The sequence below is a fragment of the Rhinopithecus roxellana genome, chromosome 18 (genome assembly GCF_007565055.1).
Source record: "Rhinopithecus roxellana isolate Shanxi Qingling chromosome 18, ASM756505v1, whole genome shotgun sequence".
Classification (NCBI taxonomy): Eukaryota; Metazoa; Chordata; class Mammalia; order Primates; family Cercopithecidae; genus Rhinopithecus; species Rhinopithecus roxellana.
The window spans coordinates 68,837,762-68,863,141 of NC_044566.1; the positions used below are offsets into that span (position 1 = coordinate 68,837,762).

Sequence of the window (25,380 nt, forward strand, 5' to 3'; positions counted from 1 at the left end):
TTGTAAGGTGAGCGGTAGAAAGAAAACTACTGGCAGAGATTCCAGGGGACAGCTTAGGGAGGGTTAAACCCAGGAATGGGATTGTGTTTGGAGAAGATGTTTTGAAAGGAGCTTCTTTGTTTGCTGAGATTGTAGCATATCTGTGAGGTAAGAAGGTAAGAGGCTCTCTGAGGGCGCAGTGAATGTAGATATCAGCAAGCCAGGCACTGCCTGTCCTGCCCTCTGAAGGCTTACCTGAGGTCAGAGTTGTTGGGCAGGAATTTCGTACATGTTGCTTAATTACCAGTGCACTGAGTCCTAGGATCTGTGAGTGGAGCTTGTATAATAAAGAGACACAACCTAGTCTAATGAGTCCAGGTGCGTCTTCTTCCAGGAAGTGATATTGAAGTTCTTGAAAGAGGAGTAGGGGGTGGTCACGTGGGACAAGGGAGATGTGGGACAAGGGCCTGGTTGGGAGAAGGAACATTCCTGGCCAGAACCACGCAGGTGCATAGGACCTTAGCTGCTGAGGCCATGGGAAGTATTTTAGTGGGACTGGGGGTGCCTGGACTCTGGACTCTTCTTTATCCACCTCTGGTGAGAGGCTTGGGACACTGGGCATTCCTGCCCTGGACTGGAAAAACCAGTAACCTCCTGCTGTGCGTGACTGCTCATATAGCCCCCTGCCCCCCAGTTGATATGTGAAAACCTCAAACTGTAAGGTGATGGTGGATAACATAGGGCCTCTGGGAGGTGATTAGGTCCTGAGGGCGGATCTCTCAGAAATGGGATTAGTGTACCTATAAAAGGGACCCTAGAGAGCTCATTTGCCCCTTCCACTATGTGGGAATGTAGCTAGAAGACATCACCTATGAGGAATGGGCCCTCACCTGACACCACAACTGCCTCCTCCTTGATCTTAGACTTCGCAGGCTCCAGAACTATAAGAAATGAATTTCCAGGGGTTATAAGCCATGCAGTTTAGAGTATTTTGTTATAGTTGGCCGAAAGAACTAAGACACTCCCTCTCCTTCTTTCCCTATCCTTCTGGAACTGTCAATCAAAACACATCTCTACACATTTCTAGCATCCCCCGTGTAGTGGACAACCACCCCTAGTCAAGACAATTACAGCATAGAGAGGAGGTAGGGGCTGGAAAAGGGGGAAATAAGTGAGGGAGGATCTGATCACTAACAGCTGGTGGGGGGGACTTTTTCTCAGGGCAAGGTTGGAGGTAGGAGAGTTATGTGATGAGATTTGCCTGTAAAGAAGATGAAGACTGCTCTGTAAAGACACATGTAGGACCTGGCAAGAGTGTGCCAGGACCATGCAGTTGCACAGGACCTGAGCTGCAGAGGCCATGGGAAGTCTTTTTAGTGGGAGTGGGGGTAGCAGGGATTTTTTTGGTGGGGATGGGAGTGGCAGGGATAAAGACTGTAAGCACCAGAGGACCGGGATATGCCAGCTGACTGGAGGACTTGTTTATGTGTGCTGATTTGCTGTCCTGAGTACAAGTGAATTCTTGTTACACTTTTTTTTTTTTTTTGAAACAGAGTCCCATTCTGTTTCCCAGGCTGGAGTGCAGGGGCGCGATCTTGGCTCATGTGATCTCTGCCTCCCAGGTTCAAGCAATTCTCCTGCCTCAGCCTCCTGAGTAGCTGGGATTACAGGCTCATGCCACCACGCCCGGCTAATTTTTGTATTTTTAGTAGAGATGGGGTTTCACCCTGTTGGCTAGGCTGTCTTGAACTCCTGACCTTGTGATCGGCCCACCTTGGCTTCCCAAAGTGCTGGGATTACAGGCCTGAGCCACTGCGCCTGGCCTTATTACACTCTTAATTGTCATTTAGGAGAATGTATATCCTCCCCACCCCCAAAGAGGCATAGGAACATGGTACCAGTTTGAGACAAACTAGGGCACTGTCAAAGCCGGGGGCCCTTGGTCTAACAGAGGGGCGCCTTCTGGCCTCTCCCCCTCCCCCAAGAGCTGCCTGAAGCCGTCCCTCAGATGCCCACCCACATCCAGAGACCCAGAGGAGTTTTGTTTGACTGGGGCTGAAGTCCCTAGAGTAGTTTCATTTCCCCCTTGATACGGTATGGATGATATCACAAAGACAGGAGGTTTTACTAGAAAATTCTGCCTCCACCGTCTGTGGAGAGAACCTCAGGTATATATCAGCGGTGTTCACTTTGGGCAAGGCAACAGAAACACACTTCTTGTTGGGAAGAAACATTTTCGAGAAGGTATATTGTTCATCTAGAATGCTTCCAAGAATTTTGCTTTGCTTATTTTCATGTGGTTTTGGAGAGACTTTTCAAAGCACTCCTTTGCTGATGGAGTTTGTGATGATTCATTTCAAATTTCAAAATAAATTTTTCCACTGAAGCAATTCAGTAAATCAGATTTCTTCCAACCATCACAGCCGTACACTTACTGCCATGGTCTGTCTGCACTGCTCGCCTTTGATCTGGAAAGCGATGGTAGGTTAGACCTAGGATGTCACCTTCACAGGGACCCAAGTCCATCCGGAGCCCTGGTGTCAACCCACACCCGAGTTTCCTGTTGGTGCGTCCTGTCGGCAGAGTTGAGCAACCCTCCTTGAAGTGTAATGTTATTGGCGAAATAATACAAAATCGGTCTTGATTTTAAAAAAGGAAGTATTCAGATGATAAAATTTAAGAGAGAGGTAATGGGAAAGAGACTATACTTCACAGAAGAAAAGAGCTCCTAAAACATTTGTTCTTGATTCCCCAGAGTCCACACCGTAGAAACTGTTCCCTCACCCTTTAAGGAGAATACCACACAGATTCTTATGTATGGGCACTAATTAAGCAACTGGGCCTTTCGACATTTTTGGAGAAGGCTATTTTATAATTTTTAATAAATGTGCTCCTGTAAGATCAGGCATGTTTTACATACTGAAATAGTAGTGCACATGTATAAAATAAAACTTAGTGTGACTCTCTTTGCCCATGGCATTGTTGGGTCATATTAGTTTAAACTATTTCTGACCCTTACTTTATGACTGAAAACTTGAGTATTTCATACCATATAAATCCTGAGACTTGCGTCGTTTCACATTAAGCTAAATTTGGGCAAGATTGCCGGTGTTCTCTGAGAGTGCAACTTCTTAAACTCAATTATTCACTCATTTTTGTAAAGAGATAAAAGAGTGGCTGGGCAAGGTGGCTCATGCCTGTAATCCCAGCACTTTGGGAGGCCAAGGCAGGCAGATCACCTGAGGTCAGTGTCAGGCCTCTGAGCCCAAGCTAAGCCATCATATCCCCGTGACCTGCACATATTCATCCAGATGGCCTGAAGCAAGTGAAGAATCACAGAAGAAGTGAAAATGGCTGCTTCCAGCCTTAACTGATGACATTACTTTGTGAAATTTCTTGTCCTGGCTCATCCTGGCTCAAAAGCTCCCCCACTGAGCACCTTGTGACCCCCCACCCCTGCCGACCAGAGAACAACCCCCTTTGACTGTAATTTTCCGCTACCTACCCAAATCCTATAAAACAGCTCCACCCCATGTCCCTTCGCTGACTCCCTCTTCAGACTCAGCCCGCCTGCACCCAGGTGAAATAAACAGCCTTGTTGCTCACACAAAGCCTGTTTGGTGGTCTCTTCACATGGACGTGCGTGACAGTCAGGAGTTCAAGACCAGCCTGACCAACATGGTGAAACCCCATCTCTACTAAAAATACAAAAATTAGCCGGACTTGGTGGCGCATGCCTGTAACCCCAGCTACTTGGGAGGCTGAGGCAGGAGAATTGCTTGAACCGGAAGGCAGAAGTTGCAGTGAGCCGAGATCGTGCCATTGCACACCAGCCTGGGTGACAAGAGCGAAACTCAGTCTCAAAGAAAAAAAAAAAAGATAAAAGAATATGTTATCTTATACCAGGCTCCTCCTGGGTTCTGGGGACACAGTAGTGCATATAGCAGAAGAGTTTCTGCCCTCATGGAACTGACACCTAGAGAAGGCAGGATTTGAACAGGAAATGTTAGCAAAGCAGAAGGTCAAGGTCAGGTGGAATGTCTTCCAAGGAAAACTGACTTGGACTGAGCTTTAAGGACTGCTTCCTGGAGGGGGTGGCAACAGTTGAAGGATGAGTAGGAGTGAGGTAGAAGAGGAGAGAGGAAAGTGCTTCAGGTTGCAGGAATAGAATAGTTGCAAGAGAAAGATGGCATGGAGCAGTCGGGGAGTAGACTGTGAGACACAGATTGCCTTGGGATGGTGAGAGTGGAGACAGAGAAGTCAGACCTTTCCAGGCCTTTGGGAATAAATGAGCCTTTAGGAGTATAAGTGCAATAAGGTCATTGGCAGGTTCTAAGCAGGGAGCTGTGCAGTCCGATTTATTTTAATATAACCACACAGGCCAGAATGATGATTAGAGTCCAGTTCCTGGGCTGTTGCTGATCTAATTTAGCCATAATGGCACTTGAGAAAAGTGGATGGGTTGGAGGCAAAGCTACAAGGACTCAGTATTGCATTAATTAATAATCCCCTTCTCCACCTGGTTGCACAATGTCCTAAACCCACCAGAAGAATGTGCTAATGCAGTCATAAAGGGCAACAAAATATTGTATTTTACACTAAGGTACGTGAAACAATACACTCACATTTTGTTCCCGCATAAAGTCACCAACCGCGCTGTGTGCAGCATAGGAAAGACCTAAAATACATTTAAAAGATTCAGAGACAAACATTAAATGCTAAATGGGACAGGCAAAGAGGGTAGTAACTCCACGTGGCCTCTGCCATCTGGGAAGACCTGCAGAAAGAACAGAGTGTGGTGGAAGTTCATAAAACCCTGAAGTTAGTGGAACTTGCTCCCTAAGACCTAGAAACACAGAACATTCTGGGATTCTTTCAGATTTACACAAATGAAACCACAGCTCATAAATCTGCGTAACTGGTTACTAACCCAGTCATAGTACGTTTAAAATATAAATGGGTTTCCCAATTCAAATGCAAAATTTTTGTTTGTTTTGTTTTAAATGCAGTTATGAACTGTGGTAAAACTCTGACTTCAGCTATTTTTCTGTATTGTGACAGTGTACCTCACACATCCTGAAACCCAGAATTGGGCTGGAAGGGTCATTGTTTTCATTCAGTTTAATATTTCTTGTGTTTCAGTGTCTCTTTTAATAAACTGTGTTGCGTGTGTTTTAGACAGTTGGGTTCGGTGTAATGTTGTAAGAAGTGTGAGCCAGAGTTCCTAGATTTCACTCTTAGCAGGAAGTTGAATCGAGATGGATTAGCCAGGGAATCTCACCGGCTTAACCCAGTAAAGATTTATTTCCCACCCATGTCCCTATCCAGTGGAAGAGTGCATTGTTCATTGGCGTGTTGAGTATATTTTTCTTATTTTCCATATTCCCGATGCACTGGCATTAGGGGCCTTGATTCCGGAGAGACTGTCCTCCCAGGGCTAGCTAATTCCTGAAGATAGCAAATGCCTCCCCTGCCTGCACCCCTTTGACATACAAATCAAGCCTGAGCCCACACCCCCAGCCACCTCCTTTATCAAACTCTCACACACTGAGCCAGTGTTCCTTCTGCCCAACAGCACCCCAGGCCAGGTACCCGACAACTGGGGACCGTCCTTACAGCCCCGAGCCTGCCAGAATTACTCCAGTTATACAATCGTAAATGTCCTCATTTAGCATACCTACCCTGCCTCACCCGTTCCTCCCTGTGAGAACCCCAGGAGAGGCCTGGGCCATGCTCAGCGTCTCTCCAACCTCCTGAGTTCCGTGGTGCTACCTGGCATGGCCTTGCCTGGCATGCTGTGCCTCCTGCTTCTAGCATCTGTGAGTGTGAACTTCTGCCTCCATCACAATCATTCCAGGTCTGCCTGTCTTATCGTATCTGTTAAAGCTAAGCCTGCTTCATTTCAACACAGTGAGGCTCCGGGGAGTACACCCTCAGCCTCAACACTGGAAGGGGAGAGACAGGATGATTTGCAGGGCAAGGATCATTTGTTCTTACCCGTGTCTGGCAGGAAGAGATCCATCAGTTCTGCCCACATCTGATTGGCAAGAACTAGTCCCAGGGCCTAGCACGGTGTGGGGTGCTGGGGGATATCACTTAGGTGTGTACCCAGGAGTAAGAAACACGTGTGGCCTCGCTGGGTGACTGCCTGAGCATTGGTAATCAAGTTAACTTTGCATCATTTTTACTTCCTTTTTCAGATTTATTTTCAGTAAACAAAAGTGAAAAAAGAGAAAGATTGAAATTTAAGTTTCATGTCCTTAACTTCATCCAGCAGAAATGGCAATAGAGGAGAAAATCCAGCAATAGGCTTATATAACCAGGAGCCTCACCCGGCAGCGCTGGTTGTGAATGTAATTGTAATCACTAACACTTGTATAAACCCTGCTTTTTATAAAGCAACCTCCAATACTTTATACTACTCTTTACGGGGAGGAAAAAGTAAATTTTCTCTTCATGAATTCGTAGTGTCGGAGGCAGAAAGCATAATTTTAATTCTAGTACAAGCACTACAGGCATACGCAGGTTAACTTCTAAAAGTTTGTAATTTAGTGACCTGAAAGTTGGAATACATCTTCACTCAATGTAAATCTAGAAGTCGCTAGTTGGGGTGCGCTTCCTCTGAGCCACTGGAGTCTTGAGAGGCCCATAGACTAAGGTGGGGGCGGGGGCTGGCTCAGTTAATGTTCTGGAATCCTGGCTGCTCGGAAACAGTGCTGCTGGAAGCTCCTGAAGGGGAAGGAGGAGAGAGGAAAAGCAGGAGAAACTTAGTATCTGCTCTTGGACCAAAATGTCTTGGCAAATGCCTTGGAGTTGAGGGAATGGTGCCACCTCTCCCTCAGTTCTCCCTCCTGAGCCCTGCATGAGTGTGATGCCTGCATTGTTCAGTTCAGCTGTGCCACTGATTCTGACTACATCTAAAGTATACGTGTAAATTCAGCCCATCTGTTTTCATGGTTGTTAAACCCTGTCTCTTCTGACCACTATGTTATAACGTTGTCTTGAAATTTTGCCTTTGTCAGAGCTATTTCTGAATACATTTTGTGGTTTAGCTGGATGATGATGTAATGCTTTTAATGAGCATTTAATTGAAATGGCATCTTTATAAAATGGCATCAACCTAGCTCTTTGGAATATTCTGAAATAAGTTCCTTGATCATTTTGTCTGTTTAGAAAATGAGACATGCTTTTCTTATAAATTGTGGCTTTTCCCACAAATATTTTCAAAGAGATTTTTGCAGACAACGTTTTTGGGCTGTTACTGCTAATGTTGGAGGGCCCGTGTGGTTTTGTCCCAGTTGTTCACAGTAAGCTGGTTTAGTGACTGTTTCCAGACCTCATTTGGCTAATCCTATGTTAATTATGTCTGTTCCTGAACCCCAGCCAGATGTGACGACTGATAGGAGTCTGGAAGAACAGGCTCACCTGCTGCCCTGGGTCAGTGGATCCTGGAGCCATATATAGCACTGAATTGTCTCTAAGAGAGCATCTGGGACTGAGTTTCTGTCTCTTTCATTTTATGGTACTTTTCATGCATGCCATAAGCCCCATCATTATATTAGGTTTATATCACATGCAATCACAGATCATTCTAAATGTGACTTCGTATTTTATCAAAGCAAGCACATGGGGAACTTGTGTTACCTTTGTTGTTGTTGTTGTTTACCCGGTAGAAATTGTCCCCTGGATTTCTGAGATGGGTGATGCCCTCCTCTCTCATCTCAGCCCTCACCAAGGGTGGACCTGATCCTGGATTTGCAAAAGGCTAACTGATCCCAGTCTAGTTCCGGTAAATGCCTGTCCCTCTGATGCAATGGGGAGACGAAGCCTTCTTACCTTTCTCCTTGGTCTTTAGGCCTTTGTGTACCAATGATGGGTGTCTGCAAGGAAGAGCTTGGCTCTTGGAGAACACAGGTTTGGTGAGATCACATCTCTCTGTATGCACTTTAGATGAATTTCTTTTATAGAGACCTTTTTGGAGCCTCATACATTTGACCCCTGCTGACCTCGCCACTGTAGCCCCACCCCCACCTCATCAGCTCACCTTTCCACCTCTGTGCCCCATACAGGCTGGTTTTCTTTTTGCCTGAAATGTCCTTTCCCCTCTCAACTGACCCCCACTCCAATATCCATCTCTGCTCCCCACACTACTTTCTCTGAAATTATGCTCTTACCACGGTTTCCACAGACGGTGGGTAAATACTGTTCCGAAGACTGGCTTGGGGAACCCAACTATTCCAGGTTTGGGATTTTGTCCCCCTTTGAAAACATTCACTTGAGATTTTAAATATCTGACTAAAATAAAGACAGGGAAGACTCTCAGAGTGGTAGAATTGTAACAGAGCTATTCAGATTTCAGCTCAGTGAGAAGGAATATTTTGTCAGCAACCTGCTTCAGAAATAAACTAGACAATCAAATGAGGTTTTTCCAGCCTGCATTATCAGGAAGCTGTAGCTTGGGAACACCTTCGCGACAAACACTTTCCTAGAACTTCTTTTCTCCAGGAGTAGCTTATTGGCAGGTTTTAACAAGAAACAACACCCACAGTGTTTGCCTCTAAAACAGTCGAAACAGAACCATCTAGTCCCCCGGGTTTCCCCACAGGGTGTGCAGGTTGATGACTGTGACTCGTTTGAAGGACGCTGTCTTTTCAGAGGCGCTTGACAAGTCCAAGAATCTCACCTTGGTTCGGGAGTTTCTCCTCCAAAGGAATAAACTATTTATTTCCAGATGGTGTTAGCTTTGCCTAGGGAAGGAGATGCTCTTTTCTAGGCTGAAAACTAAAATGCATCGCGGAGTTACCTCTCCAAAACGAGGAACTGAAATATTAGGCTTAGCCCATCTTCATTAAAGTTTAATGCTCAAATTACCTTATGTGTTAACATTTTATTGAATGCCAGTAGCATTCACTGTCATGACAAGTTAGAAATTAATGCATTGTCGGCTGGGCGTGGTGGCTCACGCCTGTAATCCCAGCACTTTGGGAGGCCGAGGCAAGTGGATCACCTGAGGTCAGGAGTTCAAGACCAGCCTGGCCAACGTAGTGAAACCCCGTCTCTGCTAAAAATACAAAAGTTAGCCAGGCATGGTGGTGGACACCTGTAATCCCAGCTACCCAGGAGGCTGAGGCAGGAAAATCGCTTGAACCCAGGAGGCAGAGTTTGCAGAAGCTGAGATCACGCCACTGCACCACTCCAGCCTGGGTGACAGAGTGAGACTCTGTCTCAAAAAAAAAAAAAAAAAAAAAAAGGAAAGAAATTAATGCATTGTCAAACTCTAGAAGTTACATTTAAAAAACATCCTTTAGATTTCTCTGTTTCTGCTGTTCTGCCAAATTGCCAGCCTCCTGTACATAGTCTTAAGGGCCCCCCTCCACGTAGGTGTTCTCTTCATAGGCTAGCATTCAGTCCTGAATGATCCAAGGATTTGTCTCTTGTAAAGACCATCCAGCTTCATGAATTGTGTTGCTCTGTGCTAATGCCTCATGCTATTTATTTGATTTTCTTTAAAAAAATTTATTTTTTCTTTTTTAGAGATAAGGTCTCACTCTGTCACGCAGGCTGGAGTGCAGTGGCACGATCATAACCTCAAACTCTTGGGCTCCAGCAACCGTCCTTCCTCAGTTTCCTGAGTAGCTGGGATAACAGGCACACACCACCATGCCTGCTTCTTCATATTGGTTCTCTCTCCTGATTGCGTAGAGGATTGTATCCCACCCCGTTGTCTCCTTCTCAGCCTGATGGGAGAGATGAGAACTCTCTCTGTTAGACATTCTCTCTTCAGTGTAGGTTCTCTGTATTTACTCCACCTTCTCCTTTTTCTTCCCTCTGAGGCAGTGGTTCTCAACCAGCATTGATTTTTGCCTCCCAGGGGACATTTAGCAATGTCTGCAGATATATTTGGTTGTCACAACTAGGATGGCTGCTGCTGGCATCTAGTGGGTGGAAGCCAGAGATGGCCTCCAAGCCATCCGCGATGCACAGGACAGCCCCCAGACAAAGAATTATCTGGCCCAAAATGTCTGTAGTGCCAGCTTTAAGAAACTCTGGGCTAATGAAATGCCCACACCAACTCAGAATAAAAGGTCAGGTCTCCAGGTGTTCCTGACACTCCTGGAGTTGTTCACTTTCTGTGCTTCCTTATGTGGTACAAAATTTCATATGAAATTAATTTTCATATGATTTCAGATTTCATATGAATCTAATTTTCTGTCCACCACAATTCTCTCCTGGATATTTCGTTACCGTTAGGTGTCAGTATTTAAAATGAGTACTTCTTAGTCTAATTATTGTTTTTGTTGAAATTATCTTCTGTCATTCTTAGGAGTCCATTTTTCTGACTCAGTTAATTAATACAAACTCTCCTTTACAAAATTTACAGTTTCTTGGCCGGGCGCCATGGCGCATGCCTGTAATCCCAGCACTTTGGGAGGCCGAGGCAGGTAGATCACCTAAGGTCAGAAGTTTGCAACCATCCTGACTAACATGTTGAAACCCTGTCTCCACTAAATACAAAAAAAATAGCCAGGCGTGGTGGCACATGCCTATAATCCGAGCTGCTTGGGAGGCTGAGACAGAAGAATCACTTGTACCTGGGAGGACGAGGTTACAGTGAGCCAAGATCGTGCCATTGCACTCCAGCCTGGGGAGTGAAATGGCACAGCCAGGGGCTTCTGGGATGAGAGAGGCCTCCTTGGGAGGCCCCCAGCACCCGCTAGGCCTCACCACTTCTCCCCTCTGCCTGCCTCAACATCCCCCTGAGTCCCTGCCAGCCCGCCCATACCATCCTGCGGCCTCGCCACCACCCGTGGGCAACAAGAGCGAAACTCCATCTCAAGAAAAAAAAAAAAATTGCTGTTTCTTACTAACTGTGTGACCTTGAACATATTTGACTTCTCTTTGCTGCATCAGGTTCCTCATGTGAAATATGCACAAAATTATACTATTTCATGTAGTTGCTAAAGTATTAAAGGAGCTAATATACGTAAAGTGCTTAGAACTGTGCCTGTCATATAGTAAAGAGCTTATATACAATATTTTTTAAACATAAAATTTCTTGGCCAGGTGCAGTGGCTCACAGCTGTAATCCCAGCATTTTGGGAGGCCGAGGCAGGCGGATCACTGGAGGTCAGGAGTTCAGTACCAGCCTGGCCAGTATGGTGAAACCCTGCCTCTACTAAAAATGCCAAAAATTAACCAGGCGTAGTGATGCACACTATGTAGTCACAGCTACTCGGGAGGCTGAGGCAGGAGAATTGCTTGAACCCAGTAGGTGGAGGCTGCAGTGAGCTGAGATTGTGCCACTGAACTCCAGCCTGGGTGACAGAGCGAGACTTTATCTAAAAAAAAAAGAAGAAAATAAATAGAATTTCTTATAATGTCTAAAAAATTTGTTTATTGTATGCATGTCCATAAAATATGAAACACGTTCTAAGTCCTCCCTGTTAAATAAATGCTTTGTATGTTTTAGTCCCTGACTCAACCAGCATTAGAAATATTGGTATTAGAAGAAAATTCAAAAAGTTGTCAAACCGTAACCACAAATTTTGATTTTCAGCTTAGTCTCCCATACCTGCTAACCCTTTCGTCTAATCACAGTTTTCTCTAGGGCCCCTTAGGGCTAATGCAGGTGGCACTTCAAGCATAGACATCATTGCTCTTCTCAATTCAGATGCCTTCATGAGCAGGTGGCCTGAGGTGGAGATGAGGAACGACATCCTAAGCTATGTTGAGGAGGGAGAAGATCTGAGACTCTCAGATTTCTGCTGTTAAATCCACGGGGCTGATTTAGCAGCTAAGAATATGGGCCTTAGCCTCTTAGAGTTTCCTATCTGAAAGGAGCCTTAGAGATACCTTAGTTGTCATCATCTGCATCTGATATAAAAATCTCCATTTTATGGGTGGGGAACTGAGACTCAAAACTTAAAATTTTAAAAAAAGAAATAATGGCAGAGCTGGAACAGAGAGCGGGGCTGCAATAGGGTCTGGTAACTCTCATTCCTGAGACTCTCTCCACTAACCCTAGTTCCCTTCTCTCCACCTCATGTTTCTTTGTTTTGTAATATGGTCATGTTTCATTGCTGTCTGTTCTTCCTCTCGTGAACTTAAAATATGAATCATTTGGTACCACGTTTTCATATGTCTTCCTGTATTCATATGACCAGAATCAGTATTCTCCATCCCAAACACTGCTGTTTGCCTACACACTCCAGCCAAAACCTTTCTTGATCCCCCACATTCTTTTCTACCCTACATCCAAATCATAAGAAAATGGTTTTTTGTTTGTTTGTTTGTTTGTTTTTATAAGAGACAGGGTCTTGCTCTGTCACCCAGGCTGGAGTGCAGTGGTGATCGTAGCTCACTGCAGCTTCAACTTCCTGGGCTTAAGGAATCCTCCCACATAGCTGGAACTATAGGCATGCACCAGCATACTTGGCTAGTTTTTAAGAATTTTTTTCATAGAGATAGGGTTACCCAGGCTGGTCTCGAACTCCTGGGCTCAAGCAGTCCTCCTGCCTCAGCCTCCTAAGTGCTGGGATTGCAGGTGTGGGCCACTGTGCCTGGCCAAATGCTGTCATTTCCACCTTCAAAATATTTCCAAGTGGCTTCTGTCCGAGCTACTCTGGGCCTGCATTGTTCAATAGAACATTCTGTGAGGATGGAAATGTTCTGTAGCTGTACTGCCCAATAGAGTAGCCATTAGCCACAAGTGGCTGTTGTGTATTTAAAATGACTGAGGAACTGAAGTTTTTATAGCAGTTTTATTGAGCTATAACTTACATACCATCTAATCATTTAAAGTATGCAATACTACGGTTTTTAACATATTCACAGAATTGTACAGCCATTACAACAAAACATGAGGGAACATTTTTATCACCCCCTAAAGAAGCCTTATATTCATTAAGAGTCACTCCTGGCCGGGCACAGTGGCTCATGCCTGTAATCCCAGCACTTTGGGAGGCTAAGGCGGGTGAATCACCTGTCGTCAGGAGTTCAAGACCAGCCTGACCAACATGGTGAAACCTCATCTCTACTAAAAATACACGTGGTAGCACACGCCCGTAATCCCAGCTCCTTGGGAGGCTGAGGCAAGAGAATCGCTTGACCTGGGAGGTGGAGATTGCAGTGAGCCAAGATCAAGCCATTGCACTCCAGCCTAGGCGACAGAGTGAGACTCCATCTCAAAAAATAAAAAAAAGTCACTCTCTGTTTCTCCTAAGCACCTCCAGTACCTGGAAACCACTGATCTGCTGTCTGTCTCTGTAGATGTGCCCATTTCTGGATATTTCATAGAGATGGAGTATGTGGCCTTTGGTGTTTGGCTTCTTCACCTGGCATCAAGTTTTCAAGGTTCATCCACGTCGTAGCATGTATCAGTACTTCATTCCTTTTTATTGCGAAAGTGTTCTGTCATATTGATATACCCCATTTTACTTACCAATTCCCAGTTGATGGACATTTGGGTTATAAATAGGCTATTGTGAATAAGGAATAATGCTGTTCATTATTTTAAGCTATTATGAATAGTTATAATAATGGTGCTATGGCATTTAGGTACAAAGTTTTGTGGGTTTCATTCACATGTTTTCATTTCTCTTGGGTGTGTACCTAGGAGTAGAATGGCTAGGCCACATGGTAACTATGCATAACCCTTCGAGAAACTGCCTCACGGTGTTCCAGGTGTGCACCGTCTTACTTCCCCCCCAGCCTTGTGTGAAAGATCTAATGTCTCCACATCTTGTTATTGTCTGATTTCTCGTAGGCACCCTGGTGGGTGTTAAGCGGTATCTCATCGTGGTTTTGATTTTATATTTCCTTGATGGCTAATGATGTTGAGCTGTTCTTCATGCAGTTACTGGCCATTTTGATATCTTCTTTGCAAAACTGTCTATTCAGATCCTTTGCCTATTTTTAAATTTTTTTGGGGGGGGGCTTTCTCCTGTTGAGTTGTAAGAGCTCTTGGTGTGTTTTGGATGCAGGTTTCAGTACATAATTTGCAAGTATTTTTTTCCATTTATCGTGCTGTCTTCTTACTTTCTTGGTGTTGTCCTTTGAAGCACAGAAGTCTCCAATTTTAAAGAAGTCCAGTTCATCTACGTTTTTCTTTCCTCACTGTGCTTTTGGTGCCATATCTGAGAAACCATTGCCAGATCCAAGGTCATAAAGATTCATCGCTATGTTTTATCATAAGAGTTTTATAGTTTTACAACTCAAAAACAAAAAGTCAAATACTGCATGGTCTCACTTATAAGTGGTAGTTAAGTAATGTGTACACGTGGACATGGCATGTGGCATGATAGACACTGGAGACTCAGAAGGATGAGAGGGTGGGAAGGGAAAAGGTGACGAGAAATTCTTTAATAGGTACAATGCACGTTGTTCAGGTGATGGAGACACTAAAAGCCTAGACTTCAGTCCAATATATCCATGTAACAAAATTGCACTTGCACCCCTTAAATTTACATCAATTAGAAATGATTTTGTAGTTTTGTTTCTATGATCCATTTTTTTTAATTTTTATTGTGGTAAAAACATCAGCTGTGCCATTTTAACCGTTTTAAGCATACAATTCAGAGACATTAATTACAGAATGTTATGCAACCATCACCACTGTTTTTCCAAAAATTTTCATCACCCCAAACTGAAACTCTGTGCTCGTTAAGCAATAACTCCTCATTCTCCCCTTCCTCCCTAGCCCCAGGTAGGAATGAATTTTTTATTGTATTTTATTTTAATTAATTTAATTGTAAACAACTAAATGCAGCTGTTGATTACCATATTGGGCTGCACAGTTATAACACGACTAGTATCCTCTTGGATAGACTGCAACAATCATTTCTAAGCTGGCTTTGCATTTATTATTATCCCATTTATGGTTATCTATGGTCCATTCTCCCATAAAAGCTGGACTATTCCTTTAAGAACATAACTTATTCCATTTCATTCCCAGCTCTGAACCTTCCAGTGATTACCTATTACAATTAACAAAGAAATCCAAGCTCTTTGTTGTGGTCCACATTTGTCTGCCCCTCTGACTGTCTGTATTCTCCTTTTCCTTCTCCCAGTGCCTGCAGCCCCCCTGTCTTTGTAATGATCCTTGAGCTCATCAAGTGCTGTCTGTATTCAGACTCTGCAGTTTCTCTTCTCTGCCTGGAACACTCACCCTGTAGATGCCCATTTAACTCTCTCCCTCATACCATTCAGATCTGCTCAAATGTCACCTCCTCAGAAAGATTCTTCCAGAGCTCCCTATCTAAGATAGCAAACCCTGTCACCCTGTATGCTATTACTCTACCTTATATCTTCTGTGTTTTATTCTTATTTTTTATTAAGACAGGGTCTTACACTGTCACCCAGGCTGGAATGCACTGTTGCAGTCATGGCTCACTGCAGCCTCAAACTCCGGAGCTCAAGCAGTCCTCCCACCTCATGCCTCCCAAGTAGCTGGGACCACAGGCGAGCACCACCACACTCAACTGATATATTTCTTTTCTTTTCTTTTCCTTTTTTTTTTTTTTTTTTTTTTTTTTGAGGCAGAGTCTCACTCTGTGGCCCAGGCTGGAGTGCAGTGGCATGATTACTCACTGCAACCTCCACCTCCTGGGTGCAAGTGATTCTCATGCCTCAGCCTCCTGAGTAGCTGGCAATTCAGGCACCTGCCACCACACCCAGTTAATTTTTATATTTTTCGTAGAGATAGGGTTTCACCATGTTGGCCAGGCTGGTCTTGAACTCCTGACCTCAGGTGATCCACCCGTCTCCACCTTCCAAATTGCTGGGATTACAGGCGTGAGCCACTTCTCTCAGCAGCTAATGTATTTCTTCATAGCACTTATTACACCTGACATTTTATGGTGTATCTGTTCAAGGATTTATGTCCTGTCTCCATATAAAGACAGGGACCTTCTCTTCCCAGTTCTCATAATAGTGCCTGGCATAAAATAGGCTGTAAGTAAATATTTGTTGAGTACATAAAAGAAGAATGTTATTTGTTTCAAGGCTATAATCTATGTTAGAATCAAAGAGATGGTCTCTATACTAAACTGAAGTATTTCTTCACTGAGGCAGGCATTTAAAAGTGTTGCACTTGTTAGTAAAACAGTCTTAAGGCCGGTTCCTGAAAAATGAACCCCTACAGTTTTGAGTATTTGCTAATACATCAGTGTGCTGCCTTCTTGGGATTAATTTAGCCTTTCTCTTACTTTTTTAACTTGATCCATTCCTTTCCTTTTAATGAAGTCCTGCCTAAGCTCCAGTCTGTCCTTGCCCCATCTCCCCTGAGCTTTGAGACCATTCCTTTTTAAGTCAGTGGCCATACCTCGCCCTGTTCTTCTGTTATAACTCTCCCTTTACCTAGCAGCAGGCCCTCCATTTAGTGCAGACTGTCATGTTGCCTTCCTGGTTCATCCTCCCTTATCCACAAATTTACCTGGCTGGAATCAGGAGACTGTGTGTGCCCAAGGGCTTGATTCAGGGACCCATGCTTCCCCAGTTCCACTTATGACTCCATCACGATGCTGTTTTAGGAAAAAAAAATAGATATTGATTCTCTAATAAGAGTGGGATTGTTCAACAAGCATTGGGTAATTCAGCGAGCCCAGATATGTATGTATAGCAGCTACTGGTTGGAAATTTGAACACAAGCATCCTTATCTACCCAGCCTGTGGACCACAGACCAGGACTGAGTATAAAAAATAATAAAACCCAATGCCACATGTTGTGTCTTGTAAGTCGGAACTCAGCATTGGGTACACATGAACATAAGGAAGAGAACAATAGACGCCAGAGAACTTGACAAGAGAGGGAGGGAGGAAAGGCTTGAAAAACTACCCATTGGGAGGCCAGGCGCAGTGGCTCATGCCTGTAATCCCAGCACTGGGAGGCTGAGGCAGGTGGATCATGAGATCAGGAGTTCGAGACAAGCCTGGTTAAGATGGTGAAACCCCATCTCTACTAAAAATACAAAAATTAGCCGGGCATGATAGCGGACACCTGTTATCCCAGCTACTTGGGAGGCTGAGGCGGAGAACTGCTTGAATCCAGGAGGTGGAGGTTGCAGTGAGCCAAGATTGCGCCATTACACTCCAGCCTGGGTGACAGACTGAGACTCTGTCTCAAAAAAAAAAACCAAAAAAACAAAAAAACAACTACCTATTGGGTACTGTGCTCACTACCTTGGTGTCGGAGTCATTTGTACTCCAGACCTCAGCATCACATATACCTTTGTAACAAACCTGCGCACACACCCCCAAATCTAAAACAAAAGTTGAAAGAAGTTGAAAGAATTAAGAATAAAGGAAGATTGGCAGTGTCGTCCAAGGAAACTAAGCCTGATGTTAAGATAGGCTCTGGGCCGGGCGCGGTGGCTCAAGCCTGTAATCCCAGCACTTTGGGAGGCCGAGACGGGCGGATCATGAGGTCAGGAGATCGAGACCATCCTGGCTAACACAGTGAAACCCCGTCTCTACTAAAAAAAAATACAAAAAACTAGCCGGGCGAGGTGGCGGGCGCCTGTAGTCCCAGCTACTCGGGAGGCTGAGGCAGGAGAATGGTGTAAACCCGGGAGGCGGAGCTTGCAGTGAGCTGAGATCCGGTCACTGCACTCCAGCCTGGGTGACAGAGCAAGACTCCGTCTCAAAAAAAAAAAAAAAAAAAAAAAAAAAAAAAAAAAAAAAAGATAGGCTCTGACCACTCAGGATTAAAAACAGACTTCTCTATGCAGGTATAGTGGAGATGATGAAGCAACTCTATTAGCATCCGTTGTTATAGACATTGTCATAGCCATCATTGAGAAGGAGAAAAAAAAAAAAGGAAAATATAGGAAAACTGAAGCTTCAAATCCTTCTTGTATTTTCTACACGCCTGTGGTTGGAGTGCTTGCATTCCCCCAGGTGATAGGCTCTGGAAGCTCATACAGTTGCAAATGAGAACATGAGTAGTAAATACCCCCAAGATTCTTTCCAAGTTGTCATTATGAATTGGTTTAATATGCATGTAGTTATCTTTTTATTGGTCCATAATTCCAATTTAGCAAAAATTAAACATGAATCGTAAGGGAACACCTGGAAAAAGCCTCAACATTGGTGGCACTTAATAGATAAATATGTTCTTATTCCTTTTTAAAACAAACTGGACAAAGATAAATTTTAATGTTTACAAAAATGTAAATTTCAATGCAGATCAAGCATTTGGTTGGTTGGCTTGTTGGAAGCTTGACTTTATTTGCTTCATTTGGAGAGAATATAAGATGAAAAAGTTCATTAGGAAGAGAAGTAGGCATTAGAATCACAAGATGGGATTTTGAAATATTCTGTGAGTTGATAGATGTTCTTAAAGTTCCCTGTTTAATGCTCCAAATTAAATAGGTGGCCATGCTCGGCTCGTTGGATGTTAATAGTAACTTCTTTGTTTTTCAGATACTGTGTTGACCAGTGGTCATGCCACCGACTATTTATTTGTTGGAAATATTGTTTACACAGTAAGTTTATCTCTGTTTATTAAGCCATTCTTAAACAGCTTTTGTGTGGCTTGCACTTCTCTAAACGCTTAAAAAGAGCCATCCTCGTTATTATTATTTATTTCAAATCTTCAAAATGTATTTTGTATATCCTTCAAAGTTCAGAATATCTGTGAAATGCTTACGTCATCATTTCTGAAGATTACGCAGCGTCAAGGTTTCTGGACAGGTGGTTAACAGATTTCCCCATTCTTCAAACGGCCATTTTACACCTGCCTGCAAAGGAAAACAACACTCAGGAAGGCAATTTCTCCCAAGCTAAGAAAAGGGCAAAACTATTATTTGTGAGAAAGACTGTTACTGGAACGAAAGCTCTTCTGGAAGTGAATCTGCCTGTATGTTCCCTGAAAATAACCCCTAGAGGATTAGCTCCTGACATGGCTCATACTTTCAAACCAGAGCTGCCTTGGGGAAACTAGCCCTGGAGTGGGGAGATGGGATTTCTCACAGAAAGTGAAAGCAACTCATTGAGAATAATGTTTTTCCAAACTGCTTTTTGTTTTCACAGTATGTTGTCGTTACTGTTTGTCTGAAAGCTGGCTTGGAGACCACAGCTTGGACTAAAGTAAGTTTTCTCTAGAATTGTTTCTCTGTTCAGTATAGATATTTTTCATGCTATGGTTTCTTTTTAAGCCTTGGGGAAACAATAAGCAATATCTGGCTATCTTCTTTCAGATTTTCTATGTAAAAATTGTGGTTTGATCTTTATCAGGGTAAATTTGTAATCCAAAGTCTCTTGGTGATTCATTTGCTTGGCACATAATACAGCTCTAAACTATTAACAGTCATCTCATTTCAAATGTACATGCTCATTGTAAAAACAAGAACCATATATACACACACGTATATGGAAAATATAGAAAGACAAAAAGCAATGTCCATAATTTTACCACAAGAGACAGTCACTGTTAATGCTTTCCTGTGGAACCTTCCAGACTTTGTTCTGTGTCTGCATGTGTGTGTATTTTTTAATAAGATGATACATTATAAAACATAAGACTTCGTAATCCCTTTTAATTTAAATATATATTAGGCACATTTTCTGTGCCTTAAAATACAATTCAACAAAGTTATTTTTCTTGATTAAAGAATGTTCCGTTTTAGAGACGTTCCATCATTTATTTCATCACTCTCTTATTTTAGACATTTTGCTTATTTCCAGCATTTAAAGATTACAACCAAAGCTTCATGTGTGTCTCTCACAAAGTGTCATGACCTGGCTGCTGTTTAAATGCTCTGCTAAGAAAAATGGGGATGAGGTGGGAGGTCAATGAGGAATCGGGAATCCCCTAGAGACAGTGGCAGTTAATCCCGGTCAGAGGTGATGATGCCTTCGCTTAGGATGTTAGAGGAGGAGGTAGTGAGAAGTGGTCAGAGTCTGGATTCATTGTATCTTTCTAAAAGCTAACAGAGCTTGCACATGGATTAGATTGTGGGGTGTGAAGAGAGAAGTCAAGGATCATCATATTAAGAGGACAAAGAAGAAAAAATGAACAACTCAGTAGGTGCTTCAAGGGCCATTGTTAAGAGGCAACATCCATTTCAGATTTAAAAATTTTAAAACTGGACTAAAGGAACGGAACGATCAAAGTCTTGAAATGATAAATAAAAGCATCTTATTTATTTTTTTCTGTTCAGCCACTCTGTTGCCAGATTAATGAGTCCTTATTGTAAGACAGCCACAGGTTGGAGCAAACACTTGCTATGAACTGAGAGGGGCCCACTGTCACTATGGGAGAAATCTTAGAATAAGGTCACCTGTGACAGCAAAAGCACCTTTATCTTCAGGGTACTTTGGGGCCATTCATTACTTGAATTCATTGTTAAACATTCTGGGAATTAGACATGGGAATTAGAAAGATTGAACTTCCCATTAACTGGTGAGTCATCAACATCTTTCCATAAGGAAAGGCAGCTTGGATGCAAGGATTCTGCAGCAAGTAGAGTTGGAGTGAACCTGCCAGGCCTGTCGAGAAGCCTGTCTGAGTGTCTTTTTCCCTCTGCAGTTCAGTCATCTGGCTGTCTGGGGAAGCATGCTGACCTGGCTGGTGTTTTTTGGCATCTACTCCACCATCTGGCCCACCATTCCTATTGCTCCAGATATGAGAGGACAGGTAAGTACTCCTGATTGGGAGTGTGCCTTCTGTGTCTTGTGACAGCAGTGTTTCTCCATGGGTGGGTGAGCAGGCGCTGTGTGTGTTACAACCACGATGAGCTTCAGGAGAGGCTGGTCCTACTTGCTTCCATCAGAATCTATCAGGAGAGAAACCAAACCAAAGCACCTGGAAGAGGTCTTCCAGTCCACAGAAATGGCATTTGAGGTTTCAGGTGTTACAAAAACTGTCAACTTAAATCCTCTGGCTTATTGGCATGCCCACATTTCCATAATGAATTATATGTTAATTACACACAGTACCAATATGTACAGTTTGAAAACTGGAGCTATTTTGAATGGTTCCTAATCCAGTGATTATGTCGATTACAGTTTTGATGTTGTACTCTGGTTTGTTGTTATACTTTGCTGGGTCACCTGTGAGAGATGAATCTAACAGCTCTACGAACCAGATCATGGATAAACCAGAATCTCTCGTTGTTCATCTCTTTGAACTAGAGAGGCTGAGATTAAAGACCTTTACACTCATTTTAATGTTTTTTATTTTTCTTTCATATGATCTTTGTCCAGTGCATGAGATTGAGCCATCAACAGTGACAAACTGTATCCTATAATCCCACAGTATCGGGTGTGGAGAGGAATGAGCTGACAATCCTGTGGTCCACACCTCCTCAGTTTACCAAGGAAGCTGTGCAGGCCCAGGTCTCCAAGCCCACCCCACAGACCCCACCCTGGGGTTGCCCACATCCAGCACTGCCCTTAGACCCCAAGAGGCTGCTGGGCCCTGCACTTTAGGGGCCTCTGCTCTGGCCCTCTGTGGCTGGGTGTGTTCCTTGGCACGGAGTGAAAAGCTGTGATGCACAGAGTCGGTCTTCCCACTTGTAACCTATTCTCTGGGCTCCCAGAACCCCTTGTTTCCTTCCTAAACAGCCAAAGGCCCACTGCCCAGGCCTGCCTGGTCCTCTCTCCATATCCAGGCCAGTGTGTACACCCCTGGGCCACAGGGGCAGCTGTTTGCAAGGATGTGCACTGAGTAGATGATGTTTGCACCGGTGTTCCCACCCACATTTGCAGGACGCTTGTGCCGGGGCACAGAGCCCAGAATGGGAAGGGAACTGTGGGTCAAGCTTTCAATGGTGTTCCTGCCCCAGGATACATACTCCAGGGCCAGGCCTGTGCATGGTACACCTGGCTCCTATCTCTGCCTTACTTACTCTGTAGACATGAACAAAACCTCGTGGGTCCACCCAAGTGTGGACCATGTCTAGCAGCTGTTTCTTGTGAGATAGCCCAGGGTAGCATTATTTGCCATTTCACCTGATAGCTCTGTCAGCTCATAGCTCACGTTGTCTGAGACCTCCACTGAGTGTGGGTGCTGAGCGGGACGGACCTGTCCTATGGGAGTGGGCTTGCATGTCGTCTCATGCATCTTTGCTTTCTGTAAGGAAAGAGGACAAACATACAACATGCTTTTCAGTTTTTTTCCAAATCCAGACAGTAGAGGAAATTAGAGGGCATTCAATGAACCCAGAAGATTGTTGTGTAGCAAAATGAGCATTTTCCAACAAAGGTATTTTGTGTTTAAATAAATCAGTTCTATTTTAAAGCAATGTGATTGATCCCCACAAAAAGCAAACCAAGAAAAGTATCCACTACAAGACAACGATCCTTTGGTAAGGCATTGGTGCTTAGAATATCTGCTTTGTGTTCTCTTCCTTTTGGTTCAGGATGGATCTGCTGTGATGAATATTTCATTTGGGAAATTTTATGGTGCTGGACAATAGATGGGGCCTCGCCCGATGGCCATAGACAGTGTTTTAAATTAGAGAGTGACAGCTGACAGGACGGGGTCTCTTGGCGTGTGACTGACAGAAAAAGCCCATTCCTTTGAAAGCCCCTCCTGTGCCCTAGACAGAGAGCTGTGCCGGGGAGCCATGTGTACCTCAGTAACTCCAAATGTGCGTAAGTTAGGCTGCTTGCCACCTCCCATTCCCATCGAGATACCGACTTTCCAACTGCAGAAGGACCAGGCTGGTCATGCAGCTACTAAGGTGCCGACATTTTCACTGTGCCGGTCACACAAGCATGATGGTCTGTATGGTTAGAAGGCTCAGATTAATGGTGACATTCACATATTTAAGGACTCTTCCAGCAGACATTTAGTGAGCTGTTTCTACCATCCAGAAGCAAAGAAGTGATCATATTCAACCACATTTCATTTCTCTGTAAAAGCTTATTTTTATTTGAAACATGTCGTTTTAATGACGTTATTGGTTGGTTCCCATGAAGCAAATGATAACGATGTGAAATAGAGGATAGCTGCGTGAAATAGAGGATAGAAATATCCTGTGAAATAGAGGATAGAAACTGAGGTTTTCATTAGGCAGTAAATGAGAGGATTAGTGTGATTCTCTAGTGGCCGGACTTCCGAGTAGGTACTCTGCTGTCTGAGTCTAAAGAACCGTGTGTCATCTCTAGTTTACCTCCAGGGCAGGGGGCTCCAAGTGGGTAAAGGGGGCCAGGAAACCGTGTGTAACTTTAGTGGCACAGCCACCCTTTGTACTGTTTCGCCTGCAGTCTGCCACTGTGTATTTTGACTCAGCACTTTGTTCATTCTTTGAAACATGGCAGGGAAGTATTACAAAACATCGTTTCAAACGCTTTCGAAGGATTGCTTGGGTGGAGAGTGGCTAAGACTAGCCTGAAGTCTCAGAAAGCCTTCCTGCTGGCTCAGGAGGACTTATATGCTGTCATAAAAAGACATAGGAACTGGGTTCAGGTGCAGTCAGTAAAAGGAATTGGCTCTTTGGGGGAATTACATGCCCATGCCCTGTTCATTCCTGGGGGTCTAGGTTGGTAAATGCTTAGGAGTAAAGGGTATTCCAGGAAAAGGCCACTTTTTAAAGTGACTATTTGAAGAATGCTTCTAGTGATTTTTATAAACCATTGTTTACGGTTCACTAAACAGTAGGTTTTGGGCAAGTGAACCTGGTTATGTGAAGTTCTAGAATTAACCTAGTGCCTAATAGCAAACGACATTTCTCACTCAGAAGCGAGAACCAGATTTGACACACAAAACATTCTGTCTATTCATAACATCTTCAGCCATTGAAAAGATGCATTGTTTCTGCCGGGGGTTTCCTAAACTAATTTGATTAAATATGTCTTTGTCTTGTCCATTATATTTGGAGTTTTTGTCACGAGGGAGAATGCGGGCTTTCCCTTGAGGGCAAAGGAAAGGAAGAGCTATAGAACTGAGTTATTCTATACTATCAAAGACTCTTTATCTTCCCTAAATCACCTCATGATATGGTATGTGAAACCCAGCCAGACAGCATGTCAGGAAGTCCCAGTGGAAGTTTCTGAAATCAAAGAAGTCATCTGCATCCTTCCCCTCCTGAAAATACACCACATTTGTGGGATTTTAAGGGGCACCCTGTTTTTCCACTTTTCTCTTTTGAAGCTTGGATTTATAGTAAATTAAAAACTTGGGTTGTGTCTGTCCTGGGGAACGCCAGTCCTTAGCCATGGAAAATACGTGATGATGTTTTTCCGTAGGGGACCAGGTGCTTTTCTTTCCCTCATAGCATAACCATTAGATAGAATATGGGTCCCCAAAGCAAATACTTAAAGGTGGAAAATGACAAAATCCCTTAGCTCACCGCCTGCCCCCAAGTTGCCTGCTGAAGTAGAGCTTTGAGTTGGAAAGATGAGGGAAACTTAATCCTAGACCAGGTCAGGAAATGTGTTTCTGTTTTCTTCATGCTTTTCCCAACACCTCTAACTTCAGTGATGCTGGAGGGAACGCCATCTTACTTGACCTCTGTTCAAACGTCCGGAGACCTGGCTGTGTTCATGCCCCAGCTGTGATAAGTTATGTAACCACTGGCAAATCATTTTACTTGCATTAATCTCCTAATCAGCAAAGTCAGAATAATGCCACCCACCCTGATTACTTTAGAGGATTGTGATGAAGGTGTAATAGGCTAGTGGGAAATCTAAAACATGCGTGCTCTTCTTTTTCCTGGAGTGATGAACTGTTTTTGAACCTTCATCAATAAGAATATTGCTGTGATTTAAATTTCAGGTTCTTTTAGCCAAAGAATTTTAACATTTTATGGGTTCTAAATGGGATGTTTTTCAGTAAGGTCTATCGACCATCTGCATCCAAATCATCTGGGTTGCTTGTCAAAATGACAACCCCCACACCCCAAAAATATGTACAGGCAGTCACATACACACACAGAGACATACATGCACACACACACACACAGATGCACATATATACAGACACACAAAAATATGTGCAGGCAATCACATACACAGAGACATACACATACACACACAGAGATACACATACACACACACACATACACAGACACGCACACAAAAATATGTGCAGGCAATCACATACACAGAGACATACACATACACACACAGAGATGCACATACACACACACACATACACACACAGACACGCACACAAAAATATGTGCAGGCAATCACATACACAGAGACATGTGCGCATACACACATACACACACAGATGCACATATACACAGACACAAAAATATGTGCAGGCAATCACATACACACAGAGACATACATGCACACACACACACAGATGCACAGACACACACACACATATACAGACACACATACACACACGCACACATATACACAGACTCACAGACTCACACAGACACACAGACACACACAGGCACACATATACAGACACAGACACAGACACCGACACACACACACACA

The 25,380-nt window shown here is 43.7% G+C and overlaps 1 protein-coding gene across 2 annotated transcripts in view; it reads left to right on the forward strand.

Moving 5' to 3' along the window:
* ATP8A2 (ATPase phospholipid transporting 8A2) overlaps positions 1 to 25,380 on the forward strand; it is a 651,836-nt gene that overhangs the window by 465,116 nt on the left and 161,340 nt on the right. For both annotated transcript variants that reach the window (XM_030922372.1, XM_030922373.1), the window contains 3 exons: positions 18,400 to 18,461; positions 19,009 to 19,065; positions 20,507 to 20,614. In XM_030922372.1, the coding sequence (XP_030778232.1) occupies positions 18,400 to 18,461; positions 19,009 to 19,065; positions 20,507 to 20,614 (227 nt within the window). The remainder of the gene's footprint in view (positions 1 to 18,399; positions 18,462 to 19,008; positions 19,066 to 20,506; positions 20,615 to 25,380) is intronic.